The 23,355-nt window shown below is 48.1% G+C and overlaps 1 protein-coding gene across 2 annotated transcripts in view; it reads left to right on the forward strand.

The window, feature by feature from the left end:
* The window catches only part of FAM120A (family with sequence similarity 120 member A), a 65,795-nt gene that overhangs the window by 10,707 nt on the left and 31,733 nt on the right, over nt 1-23,355 (forward strand). For both annotated transcript variants that reach the window (XM_068162605.1, XM_068162604.1), the window contains exons 3-9: nt 1,850-1,932; nt 12,460-12,588; nt 13,057-13,153; nt 14,383-14,483; nt 14,733-15,016; nt 16,872-16,959; nt 20,449-20,673. In XM_068162605.1, the coding sequence (XP_068018706.1) occupies nt 1,850-1,932; nt 12,460-12,588; nt 13,057-13,153; nt 14,383-14,483; nt 14,733-15,016; nt 16,872-16,959; nt 20,449-20,673 (1,007 nt within the window). The remainder of the gene's footprint in view (nt 1-1,849; nt 1,933-12,459; nt 12,589-13,056; nt 13,154-14,382; nt 14,484-14,732; nt 15,017-16,871; nt 16,960-20,448; nt 20,674-23,355) is intronic.

Consider the following 23,355-nt stretch of genomic DNA (forward strand, 5'->3'; position numbering starts at 1 on the left):
GGATGGAATTAACTGGAAAGACAGATGGGAGAGCAAACAAGGTTGAAGTTTTGGTGGTAGGGAGAGAATGCCTAGCTGTTTAGAAAGGTAATGTTAGCACTTAGCGGAGTTATTAGTAGTTATCTCAAAAACTGTCCAGTGACCTGGCTGGACTTGGATGTTTTCAGACCTGTAGTATAAAGGCAGTCCAAACCTACCTTGATTAGATCAGTATGAATGTGGCTTTTACACAGAATCATAAAGTAGTTTGGGTTGGGAAAGACCTTTAAGATCATCCAGTCCAAGCGTTCTTTAACTCTACCAAGGCTGGTGCTGAACCATGGTCCTCAGCACTACTACATCTGTGTCTTTGAAGTGCCTCCAGTGATGGGGTTCAAATACCTCCTTGGGCAGCCTGCTCCAGTGTTTGAGACCCCTTTCAGTGAAGAAGTTTCTTCTAATGTCCAGCCTAAACTTCCCCTGGGGCAACTTGAGGCCATTTCCTCTTGTCCTGTCACTTGTTACTAGGGAGAAGAGACCAACCCCCACCCGGCTCTGACCTCCTTTCAGGAGTTCAGAGAGCCAGGTCTCCCCTCAGCCTCTTGAGGGAAGACCGTTATACATCTCACATCTCTCTGACATGAGTTTAATGTTTAGCTCCTGCAAGGTGATAATGTCACCTTGCTGGATGGAGATCTCAGCAGTAGTGGAAGCATTTATTGGACACAAACACTTTCTCTAAGAGGACATCTACTAGTCACCAAACAATCAACAGCTCTGGGTTTTCACAAGTTAGGAGCAGACTATTTTACAAGCGTGCTATGAAGAAAGTAAACAGCTGCCATATTCAGAGTATCTGGCAATACTCATTGTGAATTGGTGAGAGCTGAAGGTGTTGTCCAAACTATGGAAGTTAAAAAAGATAAAGTTGTGAGGACCTGAGCAGCCCCAGGAGCTGTGTGTTCACTGCCATGCTACTGCTCTGCAAAACCAGACGCTGAGAGTATCCTGAAGTTCCTATCCAGAGGCTGGCATAACATTCTGCTTAATTCTCTGCATTGTTTGCATCCACAGACACTGAACTCTGTCAGTGCTTGATTTGGTTAACTCAAATGTTTGAAATCTTTCATAGTGAGAACTTTGGGGGTTTCCTGAGTATGATGTGCTTTGGGGGGCGGGGGGGGGGGAAAGGGCAAAATAGCATTTTAAGTGATGTTCCATTTGGTGTGAGCAGCTTGGAAAACAGCCACTGCCTCTGATCATTGGAACAATTACAGAATTGCCCAATTCCTTTGGTGCTGCCAGCCCAGGTCCCTGTCTGACCTGGTCAGGTCAGCAAAAGAAACTTCAGCAACTGGGAACCTTCTGAGTGCCACTGGAGCTGCCTGCGCTCGCAGGGTAAGAGAGCTCTTGCTGCACTGTGGAGCAGAAGGCAGATTGCAGAGCCAGCTCCGAGGTGCATCAGTGGTGGCACATGCTGGGATGCAGGCAGAGCTGGTGTCAGAGAGCAACAGGCTGTGTTCTTCCACTGTGGCACCTGTAGTACTAAATCCTCTTGAGGATTCCCTAACAGCGGCCGTGCCAGGTTGGGGTTGACACCGTGTGTTGTGTGACTGGCTCTACTGCTTCTCTAAGTGATCTGGGGCTTGTGGAAGAGTGCTCCAGGAGCAGAGGGAAGTGTACCTTGCTGCAGCAGCAGCATGCTAATTGGGTTTTTCTGGAGAAGCAACAAGATCTCTGCAAGTTTAATCTCTCTTTGTTAATCCTATCGATTGGGAATCGAGGACTGATTGCACACTGTTTTGCTGCCTGTAGAAACAATATGTAACATTTATGGTGTACTTCAATAAAGCTCTGCATTATGTTCTAGGTAATCATATTCTACCTGATGAAGATTTGGCTTCCTTTCATTGGAGTTTACTTGGTCCAGAACATCCACTAGCTTCACTTAAGGTACAAACTTAACAATGAGCAATTAAGCTAAAATCAATCACCGTGGTTACTCGGTGCAGTGTAGTAGGTTAATGTATGGCAGCTGCACGAGGCTCTTGTTCTGGGTCACCCTCTGGTTTCCCAGTCCCTCTCTGTTGACTGCAGAGGATATCAGGGGTGATTAACCTCATGAGGCTAAACTTAGCTTCTGTGATCCCCCTCTGTGCCCTTCAGCTACATGAGCCGGACTGCTGCCGCGTGGGTTGGCTTTCAGAGTGGCACTTCTTACTCGTTCGTATTTTTAAGAGGAGCAGTTTTTGTTTAGTCATGTTCTTCAACTGTCAGAGATAATTAGCTGGATCTCTTCCTACCATATTGCTTTATTTTCTGCTGATCTGAGTATGTGTGTGATAGTGTTCTGTACTTAAAATGTAAACCTGCTGGAGAATGGGCTGCTGGAGGAAGTTAACGTAGCCTTCGGTGGATTGATTGGTTTAGTTTTGAGAGAAGTGTCTGATGCTCTTAGTTCAGCTGCTTCATCACACCTGCTTTGCTCATCTGCCAAGTAGACAGCTATAAAAGGGAAGCTGGACACATCAGAGAAAGGGATACTAGTGGCCTTTCTTTCTGCCACAGCAGACATCTCTTTTTCCCTGGCTCCTAGAGTGCATCATGCAGCAAATCAGTTTGGTTTTGTAAACTCTGTAAGACTGTGTTGTTATGGCTACAGCAAAAATAGGTGAGAGTCCCCCCCTCCTGTTCCAAAAGTTTATTAAGCATTGAAAACACAGAGCTTGTTTTGCTGAAGGTAGGATTTAAAATCAGGTTGAAGCTTTACAGCAGAGTGTTCAAGGCTTGCATGAGCACTGCTTAGTGAACAGCTGTGGCAGTTTGATGTTACACTCCTCTCCTTTAGCCGCTGCTCCCGTGCTTAGAACGGTAAGTGTCAGCACTTTGTAGTGGCACACCAAAACCTGCTCGTGTGTTTTGCTGCCTCCTTGTCAGACTGGAGGGGAGAAAAGGAAAGCTTGAGTGGACCTGCATGTTCTTTTTTTTTAACTGTAAAAGTTCAAATGTAGGACTCCTCTCAAAGTGCTTCATAAAGTTCCTGATGTTCAGAATCCTTCTTTGTGGTTTAGACTGAGTAGACTTGTTTTACAGCCAGCTCAGAATATGACTTCAGGCACCTAGGCCTTCTGGAAAGCCTTCTAAATATATATTGAATTACTTGACTGGAATTAAAATTGGATATTGGCCATCTTTGCATCTAGATTTATGTTTTCAGTGGGAACAACAGCTGGGCTTTGTCATTGGCATCCTAAGGAAATGCAGCTTGTTTCCTTGGAGCGTCACTGGGCTGTCTGAGGCAGCCCTCCCTGTAGCTATTTAATCTCTTTGCCAATGTTAATCAGATTTGAAAGTGGTTCCCCATTTGGCTGTTACAGGCTCCATGAAAATTGATACACTATTATCAATGAAAAAGACCCAAATGAGTGCCCTTAGTGAGGGAAAAGGCTGGCACGACACATGGTTCCTTTCATTTCGCTGCAGCTTGCTGCCTGATTGTGAAGCAGCCCCGAACTAACCCCTGCACTTCGGTCTCCTAGCTGATAATGATGTCAAAGGGAGGTAAAGAAGGACCAAAGCATCAAGGACACAAGACTACAGGAAACCAATCTTCATTAGTTACTGGTCATGGAACAGCTGAGCTTGGGTTTCAGCAGTGCTCATGGGCTGAAATTATAACTTGTTTGAGTAGCTCATTAATTCAGTGTGGCAGTGATGTCATTGCAGCTCTCTTTATGGAGACCTGTGAGTTGGGTACATGCAGAGAGTGGTATTCCTTGTCAGGGACAAGACAAGTGTTTGTTAGCCACAAGTGGAGAGCAAGAAGGAGCTTCAGAGCAGTGCAGAAAGTGCAAGATGTCATGAAAACTGGAAATGGGCGGTGGGGGGAGGTGTTGCAGCTGCCCAGGATGTCATCCCTGGGCTCTGCCTCAACCTTTGCTTTCTTGTGTCTGTTTAGAGTTACTATTGAGTATTCTCCCTCCTGACAACAAAGAGCTCTAATTCCACACCTCACCCAACTCAGGAGTTAGGAAACTTTCTCACTGTGCAAAGATTTTTGATCTTTTGTATCTAAGCCAGTGTGGTGTTGAGCCTCAGAGCTAATAGATTGAGTTTGCAGTGTCCTGATCTGCTTTGCAGGGAGAGCTCTCAGCCTCAATACCGTACAATTGATTTTCTGCGTTCCTTCTCAGTCTGAGGGATGGTTACTCTTCTTAGAGGAAGCTTTGCTAGTTTGCCAATTAAAAAGTGGAACTTGACAAAGAAGGTACCAGTCTTTGCTGAGCATTGGTGTGTCTGCTCAGGTGTCAGCAGTGAGGTGACGAAAAGCAAAGTGAGGATTAGAGAGGGACGTGAGGGCGGGACTTCAGTTCACATCTAGAAGGACACAAACCTAACCATCAGGAGAGTATCTGTACATGCTGGAGAAAAAGCCATGCCTTTCACAAGACAGCAGCAGTGCAGCTCACAGACAAATTTAAATGAAGACACTTGAATTGCTCTTGCTGCAAAAGGGACAAAGAATCCCAAACTTAACCCTGCAAGCTGTTCTGAATTTCCCTGTGCAAACAGATGATGCACCTAATAAACGTGCAGACCTATGTGTGAGATCTGTTACCTGGCTGAGAGCAGAGCTCACTGAGATTCAGACCACCTGAGTGAGAAGCTGGAACAAGGAGGGAGTTGACAGACTTGCTGAGAAATAACTTGGCTGCTAGACCTTGCTTGGAAGCTGACATGGTACTCTGCTTTGTGTGCTTTGGGGGTCTACCTTGGAGACAAAGACATTTGGTTTACGTTCTGGAGAGCTTGGTACAGTGTGGAGCTTCAAGAGCAATGTGTAACACCATCAGAATGATGTTAGGAGGGCAGTTCCTTATCTCTGGAATGAATTAGTACCTCTTTGGGAGCACATACCTCCAAGGAAGTGCAGACTCTATTTGCAAGGTAACCTTGGAAAGAGGTCTTAATGCAGCCTCCCTTTTTGAGAAGGGGTGTGCAGGGAAACCTAATCTCCTTGCTTGGTTCATCTCAGCAGAGAGGCAGAGAGAGAGGCTTCCAGAAAGCAATCCAAAGTATGCAGGTTAGGCTTCTTCTCTGAATTGCTCTAGGAAATTCCTGTCTTTCTCTGTTGACTTCAGAGGGTGTCTGCCAGAGGGAGACTCATATGCTAAGTAGATGCCTGGATAGTTTGCTGCTGCTCAGGTAACAGACATGGTGCTCCTAAGATTTGCTTAAGTAAGTGTCTGTCAGTTGTGGGTTTGGGGGGGTTATGCTAAGGGTCCTCATAGCATGGTGCAGGCCAGCAAGCACCTCAGGAAGCCCAGCCCCCTGTGAAAAGCACAGGCATCTAGAGGTCAGAACAGCTTGCTCAGGGCTTTGCCTAGGCTAGTCTTGAAAGTTTCCAGGGATGGAAACTGCACAGCCTTTCTGGGCAGCCTGCTCCATGGCTTGGCAGGCCCAAGGGTAAAAATGTTTTGCCTTGCATACCATCTGAACCATCCCTGTGCAGACTGTGTCTGTTGTCTGTCTTTCTCCATAGTGCAGCACTGTGAAGAGTCTGTTTCCATCTGCTTGAAAACCTTTCTGTAGGTATGGGAAGGTTGCTGTTCGGTATCTCCAAAGCCTTGCTGTTACCTGGCTGAATAGAATCATAGAATGGTTTGGTTTGGAAGGGACCTTAAAGATCATCTAGTTCCATGTTGGGCATGGACACCTCCCACTAGACCAAGATGCTCAAGGCTCCATCCAGCCTAACTGAACACTTCCAGGGTTGGAGCCTTCCCAACTTCTCTGGACAGCCTGCTCCAGTGCCTCACCCCTCTCACAGGGGAGACTGACTTTCTCTCTAATCTCAATCCAGCATCTTCCAGTTTGAAGTCATAATCTCCATTCAGCCTTTTCTCATGAAACAAGTGCTGCAGTTCTTGACCACCTTAATGGGCTTCTGTGGGACTAGCTTAACTTTTTTGACATCTATCCTGAGACTTAAACTGGATGCAGGGATCTAACCAGCACTGAGGAGCAAGATCCTCCAGTCTGCTGGCTGTGCTCCTGCTGAGCAGCCCAGGCAGGGTGCAGCTGGCCTTCTCTGCTGCCAGGGCACCAACCTGCTTGGCTTGTGTTCAGTTTGCTGTCTTCCAAGAGCCCCAGGCTCCTTTTGGCATGACTCCAGCCTACAGAGTAGCCAGGGGTTATTCCTGCCCAGGTGCAAGACTTTGCTTTTGGAGTTGCTGGATTTCTTAAGGCTCCCATTGCTTTACTCCTCTGCTTTGTCTAGGTCTTTCTGGATGGCAGCCCAGCCCTCCTGGTGGTGTACAGGGTTGTCATGCAGGTTGTCTCCTGAAGTCTGTATGTGTCATGCTTTTGACTTGCTGCTCTCCTATTTTCTGTCTGATAGCATTTTTGTTCCTCTTGAGCTTGGATTTTCTCAGAGTCCTCCATGTATAAACTGCTAGCAAGTAATCTCCACATTGTGTTACCAGCAAGACACACAAAAGCAGAGGTCAGTTTCCCAACCAGGAATTTCCACTTGAATAACCTGATCCCCAGGGAAGAGCTGAACTTCACTGGTTTGCCAGGATTTAAAATCATCCAGGAAACTTCTTGCCTCTTCAGAAAGTTTGTCATTGAACCAGGTGCTCTGAGAGCTTGTAAGATGAGATGCTTTTAACATTCAGAGGCTGGTACAAAATCCAGCTTGTATGCAATCTCTAACAGGAATTACTAGACCAAAAAAGCCAAGCAACCAAAAGCCATCCAGTTTGCTGTAGTGTTCTTCATATCTTCAGCCTTTTCTTTTGCCTGTGGGGGGGGGGGAAATGTTCCCTGTGTGTCACCTTACAGGCACTGAATGTTCAAGGTCTATTTTTTAATGGTTTGAACATAAAGCTGAACTGATTATCTGTTTCCAGCAGGCACAACAGTAAATGCTGCTACTTGGGTTGATTAGCTTTTAAAGGCTTCACATCCTGGAGACAGTAGGCAACTGGAATGATCCCAGGATTGGGGAGCTTTTCCCAGGTGCACCCTAGGTACCTTCTGCAGTAGCCCAGCAGTTGTTCAGACACTTCTGCAACTTTATATTGTGAGACCACCACATTTTAATCTAGCAGCTTCTGGGCTCTGTAATGCTGCTCCCTGCCTCTCATTTGACAAAGAGTGATACAGAATCCACTTCCTTTCCCCAGGTAATCTTCTCAGAGTGCATTAATAGGTGTCCTATAATTTTGGTCAGTGGTCTGTCATGAAGCTGAAGTGGTGCTTCTACATCTAGCAAAAAAAGGCCATTTTTGGGCATTGTGCTTTCTAATCTGACCACTTCCAAGTGTGTGGTCCACCTCACAGGCTCACAGGATGTTAGGGGCTGCAAGGGACCTCTGGAGAGCTTCCAGTCCAACCCCCTGCCAGAGCAGGAGCATAGAATCCAGCACAGGTCACACAGGAACACATCCAGACAGGGCTGCAAAGGCTCCACAGAAGGAGACTCCACAACCTCTCTGGCCAGCCTGCTCCAGGGCTCTGGGACCCTCACAGTGCAGTTCTTCTTCCTCATTTTGAGGTGGAACCTCCTGTGCTGCAGTTTCCATCCCTTGCCCCTTGTCCTATCCCAGGGCACAGTGAGCAGAGGCTGTCCCTGTCCCTTCCTTCCTGACCCCCAGCCCTCAGCTCTTGATCTACATTGATCAGATCCCCTCTCAACTGTCTCCTCTCCAGACTGAACAGCCCCAGGGCTCTTAACCTCTCCTCCCCAGGCAGTGTTCCAGTCCCTTCAGCATCCATGTAGCCCTCTGTTGGACTCTCTCCTGCAGATCCCTGTCCCTCCTGAACTGGGGAGGCCAGAACTGGATGCAATATTCCACGTGGGGCCTCAGCTAGGGCAGAGTAGAGGGGGAGGAGAACCTCCCTGTTTGCCTTTTAAACTTCATTTTCTGTGGTGTTGCTTGTTGGAAACTCTTCTGTAGAAGATAAGGGAAAAAAGAACTTCTAGGAAGAGATGTCCTGTAATGAGAAATCAGTGCAAGGTGACAGTGGTTGCGCTGTGAAGTGCTTTGTGTGCAGCTCCCAGTGAGTCTGAGCCATCCCCGTGTTTTCTGTAACTTCAGATGGTAGGGCTTCCTTTTCCCCGTTCCTTGCCCTCACTAAGACTTGTCCAGTGTTTTAATGCACACAGTTTGAGAGTGATTCTTTATGGTTCAGTGCAAGATCTACCCTTTTGGATTACTGGTAAGCTCTAAAATGAGTGAAAGCCTTTTCCTTTCTGTTGCCAGGAAAGTACATCTCGTTTTACCACTTCTTCTTTCTGCCTGCCGTGCAGGCTGCGACAGTTAGTTTGGAGGCTGTTCTCACATCTGTACTGGATGTCTTTGAAACAGAATAAAAGAAAACAAAATGCCCAAATCTGGAACCATTCTTTCAGAAGGTCTTGCTTCAGGAATGAGTAACATGCCCCAGGGAGGTCTCTAGGCTGCTTGTTTGAGAGCAGCTAAGTGGGGGCGACGTGCACGGTCAGCCTGCTTGGGGGTGAGCGGGTTAGAAAGCATGGCACTAGAAAAGAGGAGCTCTTTGCTCGTTGCAAAAGGAACACTGCAATTCCTGAGAGACCTGAGAAAAATCACAGGAGGCCTACTAATGCTCTTAGTGTGTCTTGCTTGAGCTTCATGCTTCTAGGGTCTGAGCTGAACGTTGCTTCCAGAGCGCTGTGGTGTCTTGATGCTAACCACTGATGGCTCATTGCACGTCGCTGTCAGGGAGGTCATGCACGACCCAGGAGGGATTTCTTTCTCCTTTCATCCAGCCACTGTTAAAGTGGAGGTTGCAGAAGCACTTAGGTGGTAGTTCAGGGCTTCTCCAGGGAGCCCTGCAGAGGGCTCATTGAATGTGGCACAGCCATGTTGAGATTCTTTCACTTCAGAGGGGTGTTATTGTTCCCTCTACAAATGGGATGGGAGGTGGTGATGAAACCACTGGCTTTATACCAGTGAGAAAGAAATCTCCTGCTTCTGCTTGCAGATTGGGTACAGAATCTTGTCTTCAACATTGGTGACTGCAAGCTTACACACAAATGCCATCTGTGGTTAGCATTGACTGTATTCAGAGTGCACACCAGCAACATGGTACAGTCAGTCTGAAGTAGAAATCATTGCTGTGCCACTATCTGCACTAAACAACTCTTCTGACTTCAGGGTCACAGAATGTGGAGCTCAGCTTTGGAGGAGAATGGCCACATGGAGAATATTCTGACATTTGTACAAATCAGGAGAAGGAAATGTATGAAACCAGGAATCTGGGCCAAAAAGTGCCATGGTCTAAATATATGGAATACAGTCTAAGAAGTTGCATAAGTGGATCAAATAAGGAGGGGAAAGAGAATAATTACATATGGTAGACTCTCTCTATAAAGAAGAGCTGTGGTACAGGTTTTAAAGTTGCAGGCACACAACTAATGAAGTGCTAATCAGATTCTGCATGAACATTTCTCACAAGGCTAAGTTTTAGTTTAAGTGTGATACCTCTGTGTAGAGTGCAGGCATGGTTCTCACATCTTCTCCTTTCTTAAAACCCAGCACTGGTAAATAACAATAATAATGATCTCTCAAGTCTCAAATCCCTGCAATTTTGCAAGTAGGAAGATCAAAATCTGCTGAAAGCAAAAAAAAACTAAGCACCCCTGGAGGGGCACAGAGGGAGTGCTCCCCAATTACACAGAGGTTCTAGACAGAATTCTTAGTAATTCATCAGGCATGCTTCAAAATTTAGGCCACAAGGCTGGAGAGCTCTTTCCTGCCCCTCTGAGTGTGTGTGTCGTGCAGCACAGAGGGCAAGTTGCAGCAGCAGCTTGTGGGTGAGTTCTTCAGACCCAGCTGGCAGCACCACACATGGATTTTCATTTCTCAGTGGTTGCTTGCCCTGAAATTTCTGTACCCCATCGAGGATCATGTTGTACATCTATACATGTACATGTAGTTACAGTCCTGTAACCACAGGCTAAATGCTCCTCAGTTTGTTTTCAGGAGGAGCCTGTTTAGAGATGGAAGTCCAGGGTTCCCAGGATAATTCCAGTTCTACTCCTTTCTCCACATGGACACAAGAAAGGGATCAGGCCAAAGAGCTGAGTCTAGAACTTCCTGGTAGAGCACATCCATCTCCAGCTGCCAGTAGGAGTCCAGGGTTTCCAGGACTATCCAGTTCCATTCTGTTCTCAGTGTAGACATAAGAAGGGTTCAAGGCAAAAAAAAATGAGCATAGAACTCCCTGGTACAGCATCCATCTGCAGCTGCCCCTCTCTGAGCTGTGGGAGCTTCCTCTGTAAGGGCTTTCAGCATCATCCCACGCAGGTTTTCCAGCTCTCTTTTCTTACTACAAAGAGAGGTCTTTTGCTACGAAATCACAAGTGATTCCTTTCAGACCCATGGCCTGTGTCAGTGAGCAGTGGATCAATGGGAATTCATCCTCTCCTACCATCTTGAGTGGGGTGTGCCCCTGGCTCTGGTTTGTAGGCAGATCTGTGGTCTGTATTTGCTCAGGTGGTAACTCCAGGGACTTTTTTAGCATGCACTTAAGGGCACGTTTCTCATCCATCTAAAAGAGCTGGTGAATATGGGTAGTCAGAGACCTCTGCCACTGGATGGTGAAGCATCACTTATTTTAATGCCAGAATACTGAAACTCTTTTATCAGTGGAGTTATCTTAGCAATTTCCTCTGTGTCTGCAAAGAAAGTAACCAGCCCTATAACCCTGCTGCTGCTGAAGTGCTTGAAAGAGCAAGCCGCTGCTCACATCGCAGCAGCAAGAGTGATCCATCCCTCAGTCCTTGTCCACGTGTCATACAGAAGAGACAACAAGGACTCCTCGCCTCGGATGTCATAGTATAGTATCAGTCAGGGTTGGAAGGGACCACAAGGATCAGCTAGTTCCAACCCCCCTGCCATGGGCAGGGACACCCCACACTAGATCAGGCTGGACAGAGCCTCATCCAGCCTGGGCTTAAACACCTCCAGGGACAGGACCTCAACCACCTCCCTGCACAACCCGTTCCAGGGCTTCACCACTCTCATGGGGAAGAACTTCCTCCTCATATCTAGCCTGAATCTCCCCACCTCCAGCTTCATTCCATTCCCCCTAGTCCTATCACTACCTGAGATCCTGAGCAGTCCCTCTCCAGCCTTCCTGTAGGCCCCCTTCAGATACTGGAAGGCCACAATTAGGTCACCTGGGAGCCTTCTCTTCTGCAGACTGAACAGCCCCAACTCCTTCAGTCTGTCCTCATAGGAGAGGTGCTCCAGCCCTCTGATCATCCTCATGGCCCTTCTCTGGACACGTTCCAGCACCTCCACATCCCTCTTGTAATAGGGGCTCCAGAACTGGAGGCAGTACTCCAGGTGGGGTCTCACCAGTGCTGAGCAGAGGGGGAGAATCACCTCCCTTGACCTGCTGGCCACACTTCTGATACAGCCCAGGATCTGATTTGCTTTGCAGGCTGCAAGTGCACATTGAGAGCTCCTGTTGAGCTTCTTGTCCACCAGCACCCCCAAGTCTCTCTCCTCAGGGCTGCTTTCCAGCCAGTCCCTGCCCAGCCTGTATTTGTGCCTGGGATTGCCTCAACCCAGCTTCAGGATCCTGCCCTTGGTCTTGTGAACCTCATGAGGTTGTCTTGTGCCCACCTCTCCAGCCTGTCAAGGTCCCTCTGGATGGCCTCCCTTCCCTCCAGCCTGTCTGCTGCACCACACAGCTTGGTGTCATCAGCAAACTTGCTGAGGGTGCACTCAATGCCACTGTCCATGGCACCCACAAAGATGTTGAACAAGACATCTGAGTTGACATCTGTTGAACAATGTCATCTGAGTGTGAAGCTGTATGAGTGTGCTCTGCTGCAGCTGATGAAATACAGAACACTTGAAAACACTGCTTGTTAAACTCTCTGATCTTCAAATAGTGAATAAAATTGTGATTTAGACCAGTTCCTGTAGAGTCTTCAAAAGAAGTTTCCTTGAGCTACTCCTTTTCTCCATTGGTGTTCGCAGTGACCCCTTTGCTCTGGGTTCTGCTGCTGCTTTGCATTCAGAGCAGAAGCCGTGTGGAGGTGCAGTGTTTGCTGGCATGCCTGTTCCTCTCTGCATATGTGAAATGGATGTATCCCTGTGAGATGAAGCATTTTGCACTGGAGGAAAGGTCCAGCTAGAAAGCAGTGAAGTTACTAGCATTGTTGACCTTGTTTGTTGTTGGAGCTGATGTTTAACCAGCCGGTATTTACACAGAGGTGAGGCTCCACATACCCGTAGCACTGACGACAAGCAGAGAAGTCATTGCTGAAGGCAGAGGCTTCCAAACAAGGTGCAGGACCCCCAAAATACTTAGACCTTCAGGCAAGGTGGAATTTGTGGGCTGTGTTTTCAATCAGCAAAGTGTGTTAAATGTCTGCTGTGTGAGGGAGGGGTGTGGGGCTGGCCTGCCTGACTCTGGCTGTCTCTGTTTGCACAGGTACGTGCTCACCAGTTAGTTTTACCACCCTGTGACGTAGTGATCAAAGCCGTAGCTGACTACGTCCGAAATATTCAGGACACCACTGATTTGGATGCCATAGCTAAAGATGTTTTTCAACATTCACAGGTAAAGTAGAAAGCAAAGAAGTGGTTCCAAGGTGGTGCTTTGTGTTGGGTTCTTTTAAGCCAATTTTGCTGTATATTTGGGCTCTCTAAAACCAGAGGGGTTCGTCAGTTGATAGCAGGGGATGTCTTGGTGTGCACAGGGGCTTAGATACACTCTTTTCACTTCCACAGATTCCAAAGGTAAAAATGCTGCCTTTAGCTTCAGTGCTTTAAAATTAAAGATTCCCCAAGGGATGTTGCCATCTGGCTTTGTGCACTGTCATTGAGAGGCAGTGATACATGGAGGTAGTCTTTTCTAGCTTTATCCTTAGGTGGGCTGAGATAATACTGCTCGTACTGGAGCAGTGCTGCAGTCCACAAGGGTTGTTCGTGCTGTGTGTGATGTGTATGTTAACTGCTCTAGAGTGCAGTGCTGAGCTAGAGATGACATACCTGGATTTGCTCCTGACAGATCTTTTTCTTATTTTAGTCTAGAACAGATGACAAAGTTACTCGGTTTAAGAGAGCAGTTGCATATTACTCAGCAACTAATAAACCTATGCCATTTCATCCATCACATTACCTAGGTAAGTAATGAAAGAAATGAGGCTTTTCATGCTGCCTGAAAACCTGGGTTTGCCCTCAGTCACTAGTAGCAGTATTAGCAAGATCTCACCCAAATGTGTCTGTTCTTTGGTAGCTTTCCTTTGAATGTGAGGTTTCAAAAGAAGGTTTTCATAGGACACCTGCAGAGGTGGTGCTCTCTCCCCAAAAAGAGGGGACCAGCCTGGACTGAGTTTCCTCGTAGCTGCTGGTGCATCAGTTCTAGCATTAGGGCAGTTGAGAGTATGGTGCTGTGAAGAGCTGAGATCTGGTGACCACTTCCAGTCTTGGACAGGTTCCAAACAGAAAAGTTTCTAAGTGGCTTTAGCCCATAAGCCACATTGCCTGCTTCTCGCTGGGCTTACCTCACGCCTTTGAGAAATCCAGGTACAGTCCTGGATTACTTGTTTGGTGCCATAACACACCAAGTGAACTTGCAGCCCTAGACCATTTTGGCATTGCAGATGATGGAACAGGTTCCCCAGGGAGCAACCTGATCTAGTTGAGGATGTCCCTGCTGACTGCAGAGGGGGTTGGACTGGATGACCTTTGGAGGTCCCTTCTCAACCCAGACCATTCTGTGATTCTCAAGGCTTACAAAAGAACTGTGTTGTCACAGGATTTACTGCAAGTGCCTCGTTCTTAACAGGGAAACATGATTTGAGCTGACATTTCTGAAGAGTTTTCAGTTCCCAACTTGCTATACTCATACAGATTTAGTTTAAATCTTTGGGGGGGGGCTGGAGTGTCTCTATTTACAAAGACCTTCATTAGATGGCATTAAGGCTACTCTAGGTCAGATACTCAAACAGTTCAAAATGCCAGCACCGAGTGTCTGTGTGGCACAGTTGGTGCTAGCTCCTTCATTGTGACATCTCTTGGACTTTTTTTTCTTTCAAGCTTCCTTTGATTTCCAGGTAGAACAAAAATGTGCAGTAATGAGAGATACAAAGCACTGAGACAAGGCAAGACAAGTAAAATAGACTTCACAAGCTACAGATACTTTCATTAAAAAGCAAGAATGAATAACACTGACTTGAAGGCATTCTAGGAAACAGTAATGCTAACAGAAGAAGAATAAATAAGCCCTAGAAGCAAGAGGATAAAAAGGGTAACGTTTGTGTCAAATACTGAACGTTTTCATCAGTGTTTGGGTTTTTTCTTCTCTCTTTTTTTTTTGTTTTGTTGCCCCTCCACCCTGTTCACACTACAGCAGCCAGACCAAATCAGTTTGGTATGCCTGGGATAGTGCCACCATATGTTCCTTCTCAGATGCTTAACATTCCACAGACCTCACTACAAGCAAAACCTGTGGTAAGTATAGCCCCTCTGCCCTTCTCCTTGGGAGAAACCTGTGTACTCATCACATTAAAATCTAGGTGGGTTCACTGGTGGAATTTGAAGTCTGGAGCTGCAGTGATGCTGCAGACTTCTGTGGATGTCCAAGGTGGCTGAGATTTAATGTTGCACCTTTGGGAAATGCCACTTGCTCAAATGCTGCCTTTTGTTGTGAAAGAAAAGCCTTTTTCTCCCCTTCACTTAAGAACCATCCCTTTATTTTAGGCCCAGCAGATGTCCAATCAGGGTGGGGCCCAAGGTCAGGGTCCATACCCATATAGTCTCTCTGAGCCAGCCATCACCTTGGAAACAGGTGGAAAAAGTCTTTCTGAGCAGAACAACTACAGTAACATTCCTCCCGAAGGAAAGCATACCCCACTGTATGAACGGTCCTCTCCCATCAACCCGGCCCAGAGCGGCAGCCCTAACCATGTGGATTCAGCCTACTTCCCTGCCTCTTCTACATCCTCCTCCTCCGACAACGATGAAGGCAACGGCGGTGCAGTGAAGTAAGTTCTGCCTGAGGATGTTTCCTAGCTCAGCTTCTCCTACCCCAGTCTGCTGTCAGGGTGCTTTGCCAGTACCCTGCAAGTCACAGTATCACAGTATAACTAAGGTTGGCAATGACCTCAAGGATCATCGAGTCCAACCTATCAGCACAGACCCCATGACTAGACCATGGCACCAAGTGCCACGTCCAGTCCCCTCTTGAACACCTCCAGGGATGGTGACTCCACCACCTCCCTGGGCAGCCCGTTCCAATGACAAATGACTCGCTCGGTGAAGAACTTTCTCCTCACCTCGAGTCTAAACCTCCCCTGGTGCAGCTTGAGACTGTGTCCTCTTGTTCTGGTGCTGCTTGCCTGGGAGAAGAGACCAACCCCTTCCTGGCTACAACCACCTTTCAGGTAGTTGTAGAGGGCAATGAGGTCACCCCTGAGCCTCCTCTTCTCCAGGCTAAACAACCCCAGCTCCCTCTGCCTCTCCTCACAGTGCTGTGCTCAAGGCCTCTTCCCAGCCTTGTTGCCCTTCTCTGGACATGTTCAAGTGTCTCAATGTCCTTCTTGTCAAGTCGGCAACCTGAACGTTGGTGATGCAATAGACTGAGATAAAAGGGAGGTGTAGGTCCCTGTGACTGCAGACACGCCCCCATGGGTCACTCTGCTCTCCTCTGCTAGTTCCTTAACTAGCAGAAATCCAAACCCCAATCCTGTTGGGTGTTTCTCCACTCCTGCCTTTCTGTTTTATTGGAAGGAGTAAGAGAGGTGTTGGTAAATGTCATAAAGCCCTGGAGTTCTTTACTTTGTGTAAGAGAAGTATTCCTAATTAACAGTGTCATTCATTAACATTTCAGTGGCAAAGAGCAATGAACCTTCACTGGGTGTGTGGTGTTTACTCTGGTTAGATGTGGGAAGAGTGGGGCTTTGCAAAGACTGCTGCTGTGAATGTCACAGCTTCACCATTTAGAGCAGTCCCCAGGAACCCTCATGGCCAAGCTGTGTTTGGAGCAAAGCAGTGAGGTTGGGTCTGCTCTGTTCTGTTCGTGTGCCTGCCTACTGCAGAAGTATTTCTGACTTCCACCAGATCCTGTGTCTGTCCTTGGCAATAAAGTTGTGCAGACTTTCATTTAATTACTGCTCCCTGACCTAGAAACAGGAAATTTGAGCAGAGACAGTTTGGATTTACCTTTCTCTTGTCAGGGGTAGTGGCTTGCTGTGTGAGAATCAAAGCCTGGGGCTTCAGGAGGTCTGTGATTGCCCCTGGAAGTTTGTGGTTGTCTGTGACACTGTAAGTGTGTTACTGCAGCTCTGCAGGGTGGCTTGGACTTGGCTTTTGGGATACAGTCTTTAAATAATACCACATGTCTTGCTTGGTGAGGCAGGTGAGTGTGCATGGCTTCCATGCAGCGTGGGGCTGGAAGTGTGCCTGCTTCACAAAAAACAGCAGCAGCTTTATTGTTGCCTTTTGGGCCTGTTTTAGAGTTGCCAGAAGAGAATCAATTCCAAAGCAGTCCTGAGCAGTGTCCTGTATGTTGCAGTTTGGAGAAACAATCTCCTAACTGAGGGAAATTCCTTGGCACAGTGACAGGTATTTAATAGCTCACTCAGAGCTTTTTCCTGCCTGAACATTACTTAGTCTTCAGTAATACCCAGCTTTGAATCCTGTGTCGACCTGATGTAAGTGAATCGGTGTCAGGACTGAAGTCTTGAAGAGACTCCTACAAAGTGCCTTTTCCAGTGCATCCCAGCATCCCTTCAAATCAGAGTCAGGCCTGTAGTTCTGATAAGTCACCCAAGGATTCCTTCCTACCTATCTCAGACAGCCCTCTGATACTTGCCTGTTCTTCTTTCTGTTGTCCTGCAGCCATGTCAGCGGGAACAAAATAGGCTGGGAGAAAACGGGAGCCCAGTCAGAGAGTCAAGCGCGTGGAGAGCTGGGAGACCAAACAAAGGTAATTCCTGAAGTTCCAGACACCACAGTTTGCTCTTTTGTGTTAAAGCTTTCCAGCAAACTCAGAGTGGAATGTTCAGTATTGATCTGGAGGGCTTAGTGTAAACTTGCCCACATTGATATGGATTCCAGAACAACAGCTTGAAAGCACAGGAAGAACTTTTGCAAGGAGCAGAAGTTGTTGTAGCAGGTATGTAAAGGTGAGAATGAAACAATGTGTTAGAAAGGTTCAGGTACAAAACAGTAACCAATAAAATAGTTAGCTAACAATCCTGCCTCAGATGTTGCTGCCCATGTTTGCAGCAGGCCATTCTTATGATGTTTAGTAAGTCTCAGGGTCTGAGCACACAGACTCCGTGTCCTGGAACCTGCAGTGCAGTCAGAACAGCTGTGACACATTGCAGTGTTAGCTACAGACTGTTACTCATAGAGTCATGGAATGGGTTGGGTTGCAAGAGACCTTAAAGATCATCCAATTCCAAGCCCTCTGCCATGGGCAAGATACTTTCCACCAGCCCACGTTGCTCAAGGCCTCAACCACCCTAGCCTTGACCACCTCCAGGGAGAAGGCATCCACAGCCTCCCTGGACAAACTGTTCCTGTGTGTCACCACCCTCACTGAAAAGAATTTCTTCCTAATATCCTGTTTGAATCTGCCTTCCTCAAGCTTCAATCCATTCCCTCTTGTCCTGGCACTCCCAGCCCTTGTCAAAAGTCCCTCCCCAGCTTTCCTGGAGCCCCTTCAGGTACTGGAAGGCTGCTCTGAGGTTTCCCTGGAGCCTTCTCTTCCCCAGCCTGAACAGCCCCAGCTCTCTCAGCCTGTCCCCATAGGGGAGGTTCTCCAGTCATCTCTGTGGCCTCCTCTGGACCCTCTCCAGCAGCTCCAGGTCCTTCTTGTGCTGGGGGCCTCAGAACTGGAGGCAGTGCCGCAGGTGGGGTCTGAGCAGAGCCGAGGGGCAGAATCCCCTCCCTGTGCTCCTGCTCTCCCTGCTTTGGATGCAGCTCAGCACACAGCTGCCTGCTGGGCTGCCAGCAACAATTGCTGGGCTTTTTTTCATCAACTGACACCCCCAAGTCCTTCTGAAGGCTGCTCTGGAGCCCCTCCTCACCGAGCCTAGATTTGTATTCCTTGATTAAAGCTCAGCTGAGGAATAAAAGTCCTTTGTAACCGCCTGGTGTGAATGTCACACGATGCATATGAAAGCAGCTCTGTGGGACCACTTGGAATGGTTTGCACCTAAACTAAGGATGGGAAAACTAAGCCCTTGATAAAGACTTACCATTATTCCATTCAGTTTCTTCAGGGTTTAAAACCCTGGTCCAGTGTGTGATGATCTGTGTGTCCCCAGTGTGAAGCACATTTGGAAAGAACATTCAAAGCACTTGCACCTAACGTTGCTGCAGCTCTGTGATGGAGCTTCACACTGCACACCAGCTCTTACTTGTGTGTCAGAAAGCCACTCGCAAGTTCCTTGCACTGCAGACAGCCAGAGCATTTGCCCTGTACCTCTGGTGTGGAAACTCCAGTGAAGCTGGGCTTTGTGCTTGGAATATCAAGCTGCTGATTTCATCAGCAGTGGTTCTTGTTTTTCAGACTATGCCCTGTAGGATGCATACAGTTGTGTGAGCCTGCAGATCACTCATCCTATGCAAATGCTGATCTGACCTATTCCACTCCACTTTCCTCTTGGTATTCCAGGCTGGGTGTGAAGCCTTCTGGGTGCCAGCTGCAGCCCTGCATGTGCTGCGCAGCACCGTGTCGTGGGGAGGGAGAGCAGCAGCAGGGCCTTTCCTGGAGCTGGACCATGGGGTGGGTGGGAGCTGCTGCACAGCTTGCCTGGCTGCCTGTCTTCAGAACTAGAGCTGGACAGGCAGTGATGAAACCTTCCAGTAGGTGGATGCAAGCAGTCCAACTGAAATCCATCCACTGTAATATCTAAATACTTCTGAGTTGTACTTTTTTTGCTATCAAACCACTTCTTCAGCCTTCAGTAGCAGCAGAAAGTTGCACCTGTTGAGCATGACAGGGAGGAGTCTAAGGACATTTTGTAGATGAGCTAGTTTCCTAGAGAGGTAAGGTATTAATGATTGAAAGAAATCTTTCCTGAAGAGTGCAGCTGAGTGAGCTCTGTGAATTGCTGAGTTCAAGTGCTGAAAGCAGCAGAGATCAGGCAGGCAGCAGCAGTCTTGACACTTCTCTCAACCTGACTTAATTGTCAAAATTCCATGCTCATAGCTGTCTCATGGCATGATTAGACAAGACAAAGGTAAGCTCTTCTCATCTGGGGTGGGGGGTGTGTGTGTGTATACTGCCAAAGAAAAAACCCACCTGTGATAGTTGCTCAGATGTCTGAGCGTGGCTGGAGCAGATCCAGGAGGAGCCTTGTCATTCAAACAGGGCAAGCATTGCAGATGGGTGGGGGAGTTCGGTCAGCTTCCCTCTGTGCCCCCAGGAATTGGCAGCTCTGTAAACTCCCATTGCGGTCCACTGTCACTCACCTTTAGTTGTTTGGGTGACAGAAGACAAGGACAAAAATCTTTAAACTGATAAAGCTGTATTTGATAATATAATAGAGTTTGATTAGAGCTCAGCTGTTCATCACAACATCCCAGGCTGTGTTAGAAGTGTTCTCCTTCACAGCTTTTAACCCTTTGTTCTGTGTACTTTCACTTTGTAAATGAAATAGAGTCTGGATTTCCAGCTATAAAATAGAATCTTTGGGTCACATCTTACTTGTGAGCTTGAAATGCAAACTGTGGCTGAAAGTTTCCATTTTCCACCCAAAGCCAGCTTTGGCTCATGTATTGTAAGTGCAGCTTAGAGAATCACTGAATCATTTGGATTGAAAGAGCCTTTTAAGCTCATCTAGTCCAACAGTTCCCTAACTCTGCTAAGGCTGGGGCTCAACCATGGCCCTCAGCACCACAGCTCTGCCCTTGGGAAACATCTCCAGGGATGGGGATTCTACCACCTCCCTGGGGAGCCTCTTTTAGTATTTGAGAACCCTTTCAATGAAGAAGTTTCTTCTGATGTCCAGCCTAAACCTCCCCTGGTACAACCTCTGGCCATTTCCTCACATCCTGTCACTTCTCACTGGAGAGGAGAGAGCAACCTCTGTCTGCTTTCAGTCTCCTTTTAGGTAATGAGGTCTCCCCTCAGCCTCCTCTTCTCCAGACTAAACACCCCCAGGTCCCTCAGCTGCTCCTCCCCAGCCCTGTTCTCCAGACCCTTCACCAGCTTTGTTTGGCTGCTCCAGCCCCTCAGTGTCCGTGGAGTGAGTGGTCTGGAACTGACCTCAGTACCTGAGGGGTGGCCTCACCATTGCCCAGTCCAGGGGGCCAGTCACTGCCCTGGTTCTGCTGGGCACGTAGGTGAAGCTGTGCTATTTAAATGGTAGGTGAAGAAGGAAAGTGCTGTTTCTCTTGGCTGATCCCCTGGTCTGTTTCCACATGCACTCAAAACCTCTGTATTCTGTGTGTTCTGTTACAGGTAGAAGGTTCCTCTAGTGCTTCTTCGGGAAGCCAGGCAGCTGACGTCAAAGGGAATCAAAGCAGTAATCCACAGATCCCATGCCTCTTGTCAATGCCCACCAGAAACCACATGGATATTACTACCCCTCCATTACCTCCTGTAGCACCTGAAGTATTAAGAGTGGCAGAACACAGGCACAAGAAGGGGTTAATGTATCCTTACATCTTTCACGTTCTAACCAAGGTATGGCAATTGCAAGTTCTCTTCTGTGCACTCATGATTCTGGGGAGAGAATTGCACTGGCCAAAGGGCAGCACAGATTCACAGCCCTCTTCCTGCTTGGAGGCTTTGGGTCATTTTAGTGCTTCTGCCAGTATTTCCCCCTCGTTTCCTAAGCACTGATCTGGGCTGGTGACTGTTGCAGTAAATCTGAGGTGATGCTGAATGTGAAGTGTTTACTTACAAAAGGAATCCTTTTTCCTGCCTGGATGGAGATATTTTTATAGCTGTGCATCTGTGTCTGTGTTTTATATAGAGTCCATCTGAAAACTCCTGCCTGTGTGCTTTGGTGCCTGTGCCAAGGCTTTGCTATTTTCAGAGTTCAAAAATACTTAGATTGTTTTCCCCTCACAGTCTGCTCCCTCCCATCCCTGGTAGCTAGCCCTGGTGGAGGCATAGTAGCTGGAAGAAATCTCCTTTGTCTAATCCTAAAATGTCATTCCAGAGATGTTCTCAGTTGGTGGTGGTTTGTAGTTTGGCAGAACATCTCCAATGGCTTTTCTGGAGGGGGGAGGGGGAAGGGAATTGGCTATTTTATGTGCCTCCAGCTTTGATTTACTTTCAGGTGCCAGGTAAGCTGCAAACATTTTCACACAGCTTAGGGTCTGCTCAGGGTGTCCAGTAAAAACAAACTACCCAACTGGCCACATGAGGACACCTTAGAAAGCAGTGAGGGAGCCTCTCACAGGGAGAAGCAGTTACAGCCTGCCTCAGTGTGTCTGGAAGCTGCTGAAGTCTGCTTTGTGCAGAGCCAGGAAGGAGCCAGAGCGGTGGTGTTCCTGCACAGCTGGATTAGACTTCATCTACTCTCCAAAGACATTAAGTTTGTTCCTTCCAAGTGCAAAGAGATCAGTCCCAAAATGAGACAACTTCAGTCTTCTTCCTTCCCTCTTCAGTGTTCAGAGCACTTAGCACAAACCTCAAGCCTGTTAGCATCCAGCAAAACAGCACTGTCCACGTTCCTCTCAACTGGGGTTTGTCTTAAATCCATCTCAGGACAAAGAACTGGCGGTGGGGGTCTGGGATCCATGAAAAGGAAAGTGAAGAAGAATCAGAAGGTGTGAAGCTGATGGGCTGGCTCTCTTCACAACCTGCAGAGCCAAATACATGAGCATGTTGAAACACCACTGGATGTGTAATCATAGAGTCATGGAATCATTCAGGTTGGAAGAGACATTGGAGATCATAGAATTACAGAAGGGCTTGAGTTGGAAGGGACCCTAAAGATCTTCTATTTTTCTAGTTCCAGGGCCCTCTGCCACAGGCAGGGACACCTTCCACTAGCCCAGGTTGCTCAAAGCCTCATCCAGCCTGGTCTTGAACACTTCCAGGGATGAGGTGTCCACAACCTGTGCCAGTGTCTCTCCACCCTCCAGTGTCTCTCCACCCTCATTGGAAAGAATTTCTTTCTCATCTCCAGTCTCAGTCTCCCCTCTCCCAGCTCAAAGCCATTGTCCCTCATACTGGCACTCCCAGCCCTTGTCAAAAGTCCCTTCCCAGTTCTCCTGGAGCCCTTTCAGATACTAGAAGGCTGCACTAAAATCTCCCTGGAGCCTTTTCTTCTCCAGGCTGAACAGCCCCAACTCTCTCAGCCTGTCCCCTTAGGAGAGGTACTCCAGCCCTCTGTGCATCTTCATGGCCTCCTCAGGATTCACTGCAGCAGCTCCATGTCCTTCTTGAGTTGGAGGCACCAGAACTGGACACAGTACTCTGGGTGAGGTCTCAGCAGAGCAGGGGGGCAGTCACCTCTCTTGATCTGCTGGCCACACTTCTTTTGATGCCATTTGCCCTCTGGGCTGCCAGTGCCCATTGCTGGCTCCTGTCCAGCTTCTCACCCACCAGCACCCCCAGATCCTCTTCCACAGGGCTGCTCTCCATCACCTCCTCCCCCAGCCTGTACTGATGAGGATTGTTCCAGCCCATGTGCTGGACCCTGCACTTGCTCTTGTTGAACCTCAGGAGGTTCACCAGGCCCCACCTCTCCAGCCTGTCCAGGTCCCTCCAGATGCCATCCTGTCCCTCTGGTGTATCAACAGCACCTCTCAGCTTGGTGTCATCTGCAGTCTTGCTGATGGTGCCTCAGGCCCCATGTCTATAGCATTGGTGAAGGTATTGAACAGTACAGCTCCCAGGACAGACCCCTGAGGGACACCACTCGTCACCATCTTTATGTGGACATTGAGCTGTTGACCACTACCCTCTGGATACCACTATCCAGCCAATTCCTTATCCACTGAACAGTCCACCCAGCAAATCCAACTCTCCACCCATCTGTCCAATCAGAAGGATGCTGTGGGGACTGTCAGAGGCCTTGCAGAAGGCCAGAGAGGTGACATCTGTAGGTCATTCGTTGTCACTGATGTAGTCACCCCATGGTAGGAAGCCCCTGGATTGCACAGGCAGGACCTGCTCCTGGTGAAGCCATCCTGGCTGTCTCCAGTCACCTCCCCGTCCTCCATGTGCCTTAGCAGAGCTTCCAGGAGGATCTGCTCCATGATCTTCCCAGGCACAGAGGTGAGGCTGACAGGTTGGTAGCTCCCAGGATCCTCCTTTCTACCTTTCTTAACAGGGGGTGGGATGTGGCCCTTCAGTCTCCTGGGGCTTCACCTGACTGCCAGGACTTTTCAGCTTTCATCACACACAGAA

This window comes from Melanerpes formicivorus, unplaced genomic scaffold, assembly GCF_026170545.1.
Source record: "Melanerpes formicivorus ecotype bairdi unplaced genomic scaffold, bMelFor1.0.p_v2 SCAF_66, whole genome shotgun sequence".
NCBI classification, from domain to species: Eukaryota; Metazoa; Chordata; class Aves; order Piciformes; family Picidae; genus Melanerpes; species Melanerpes formicivorus.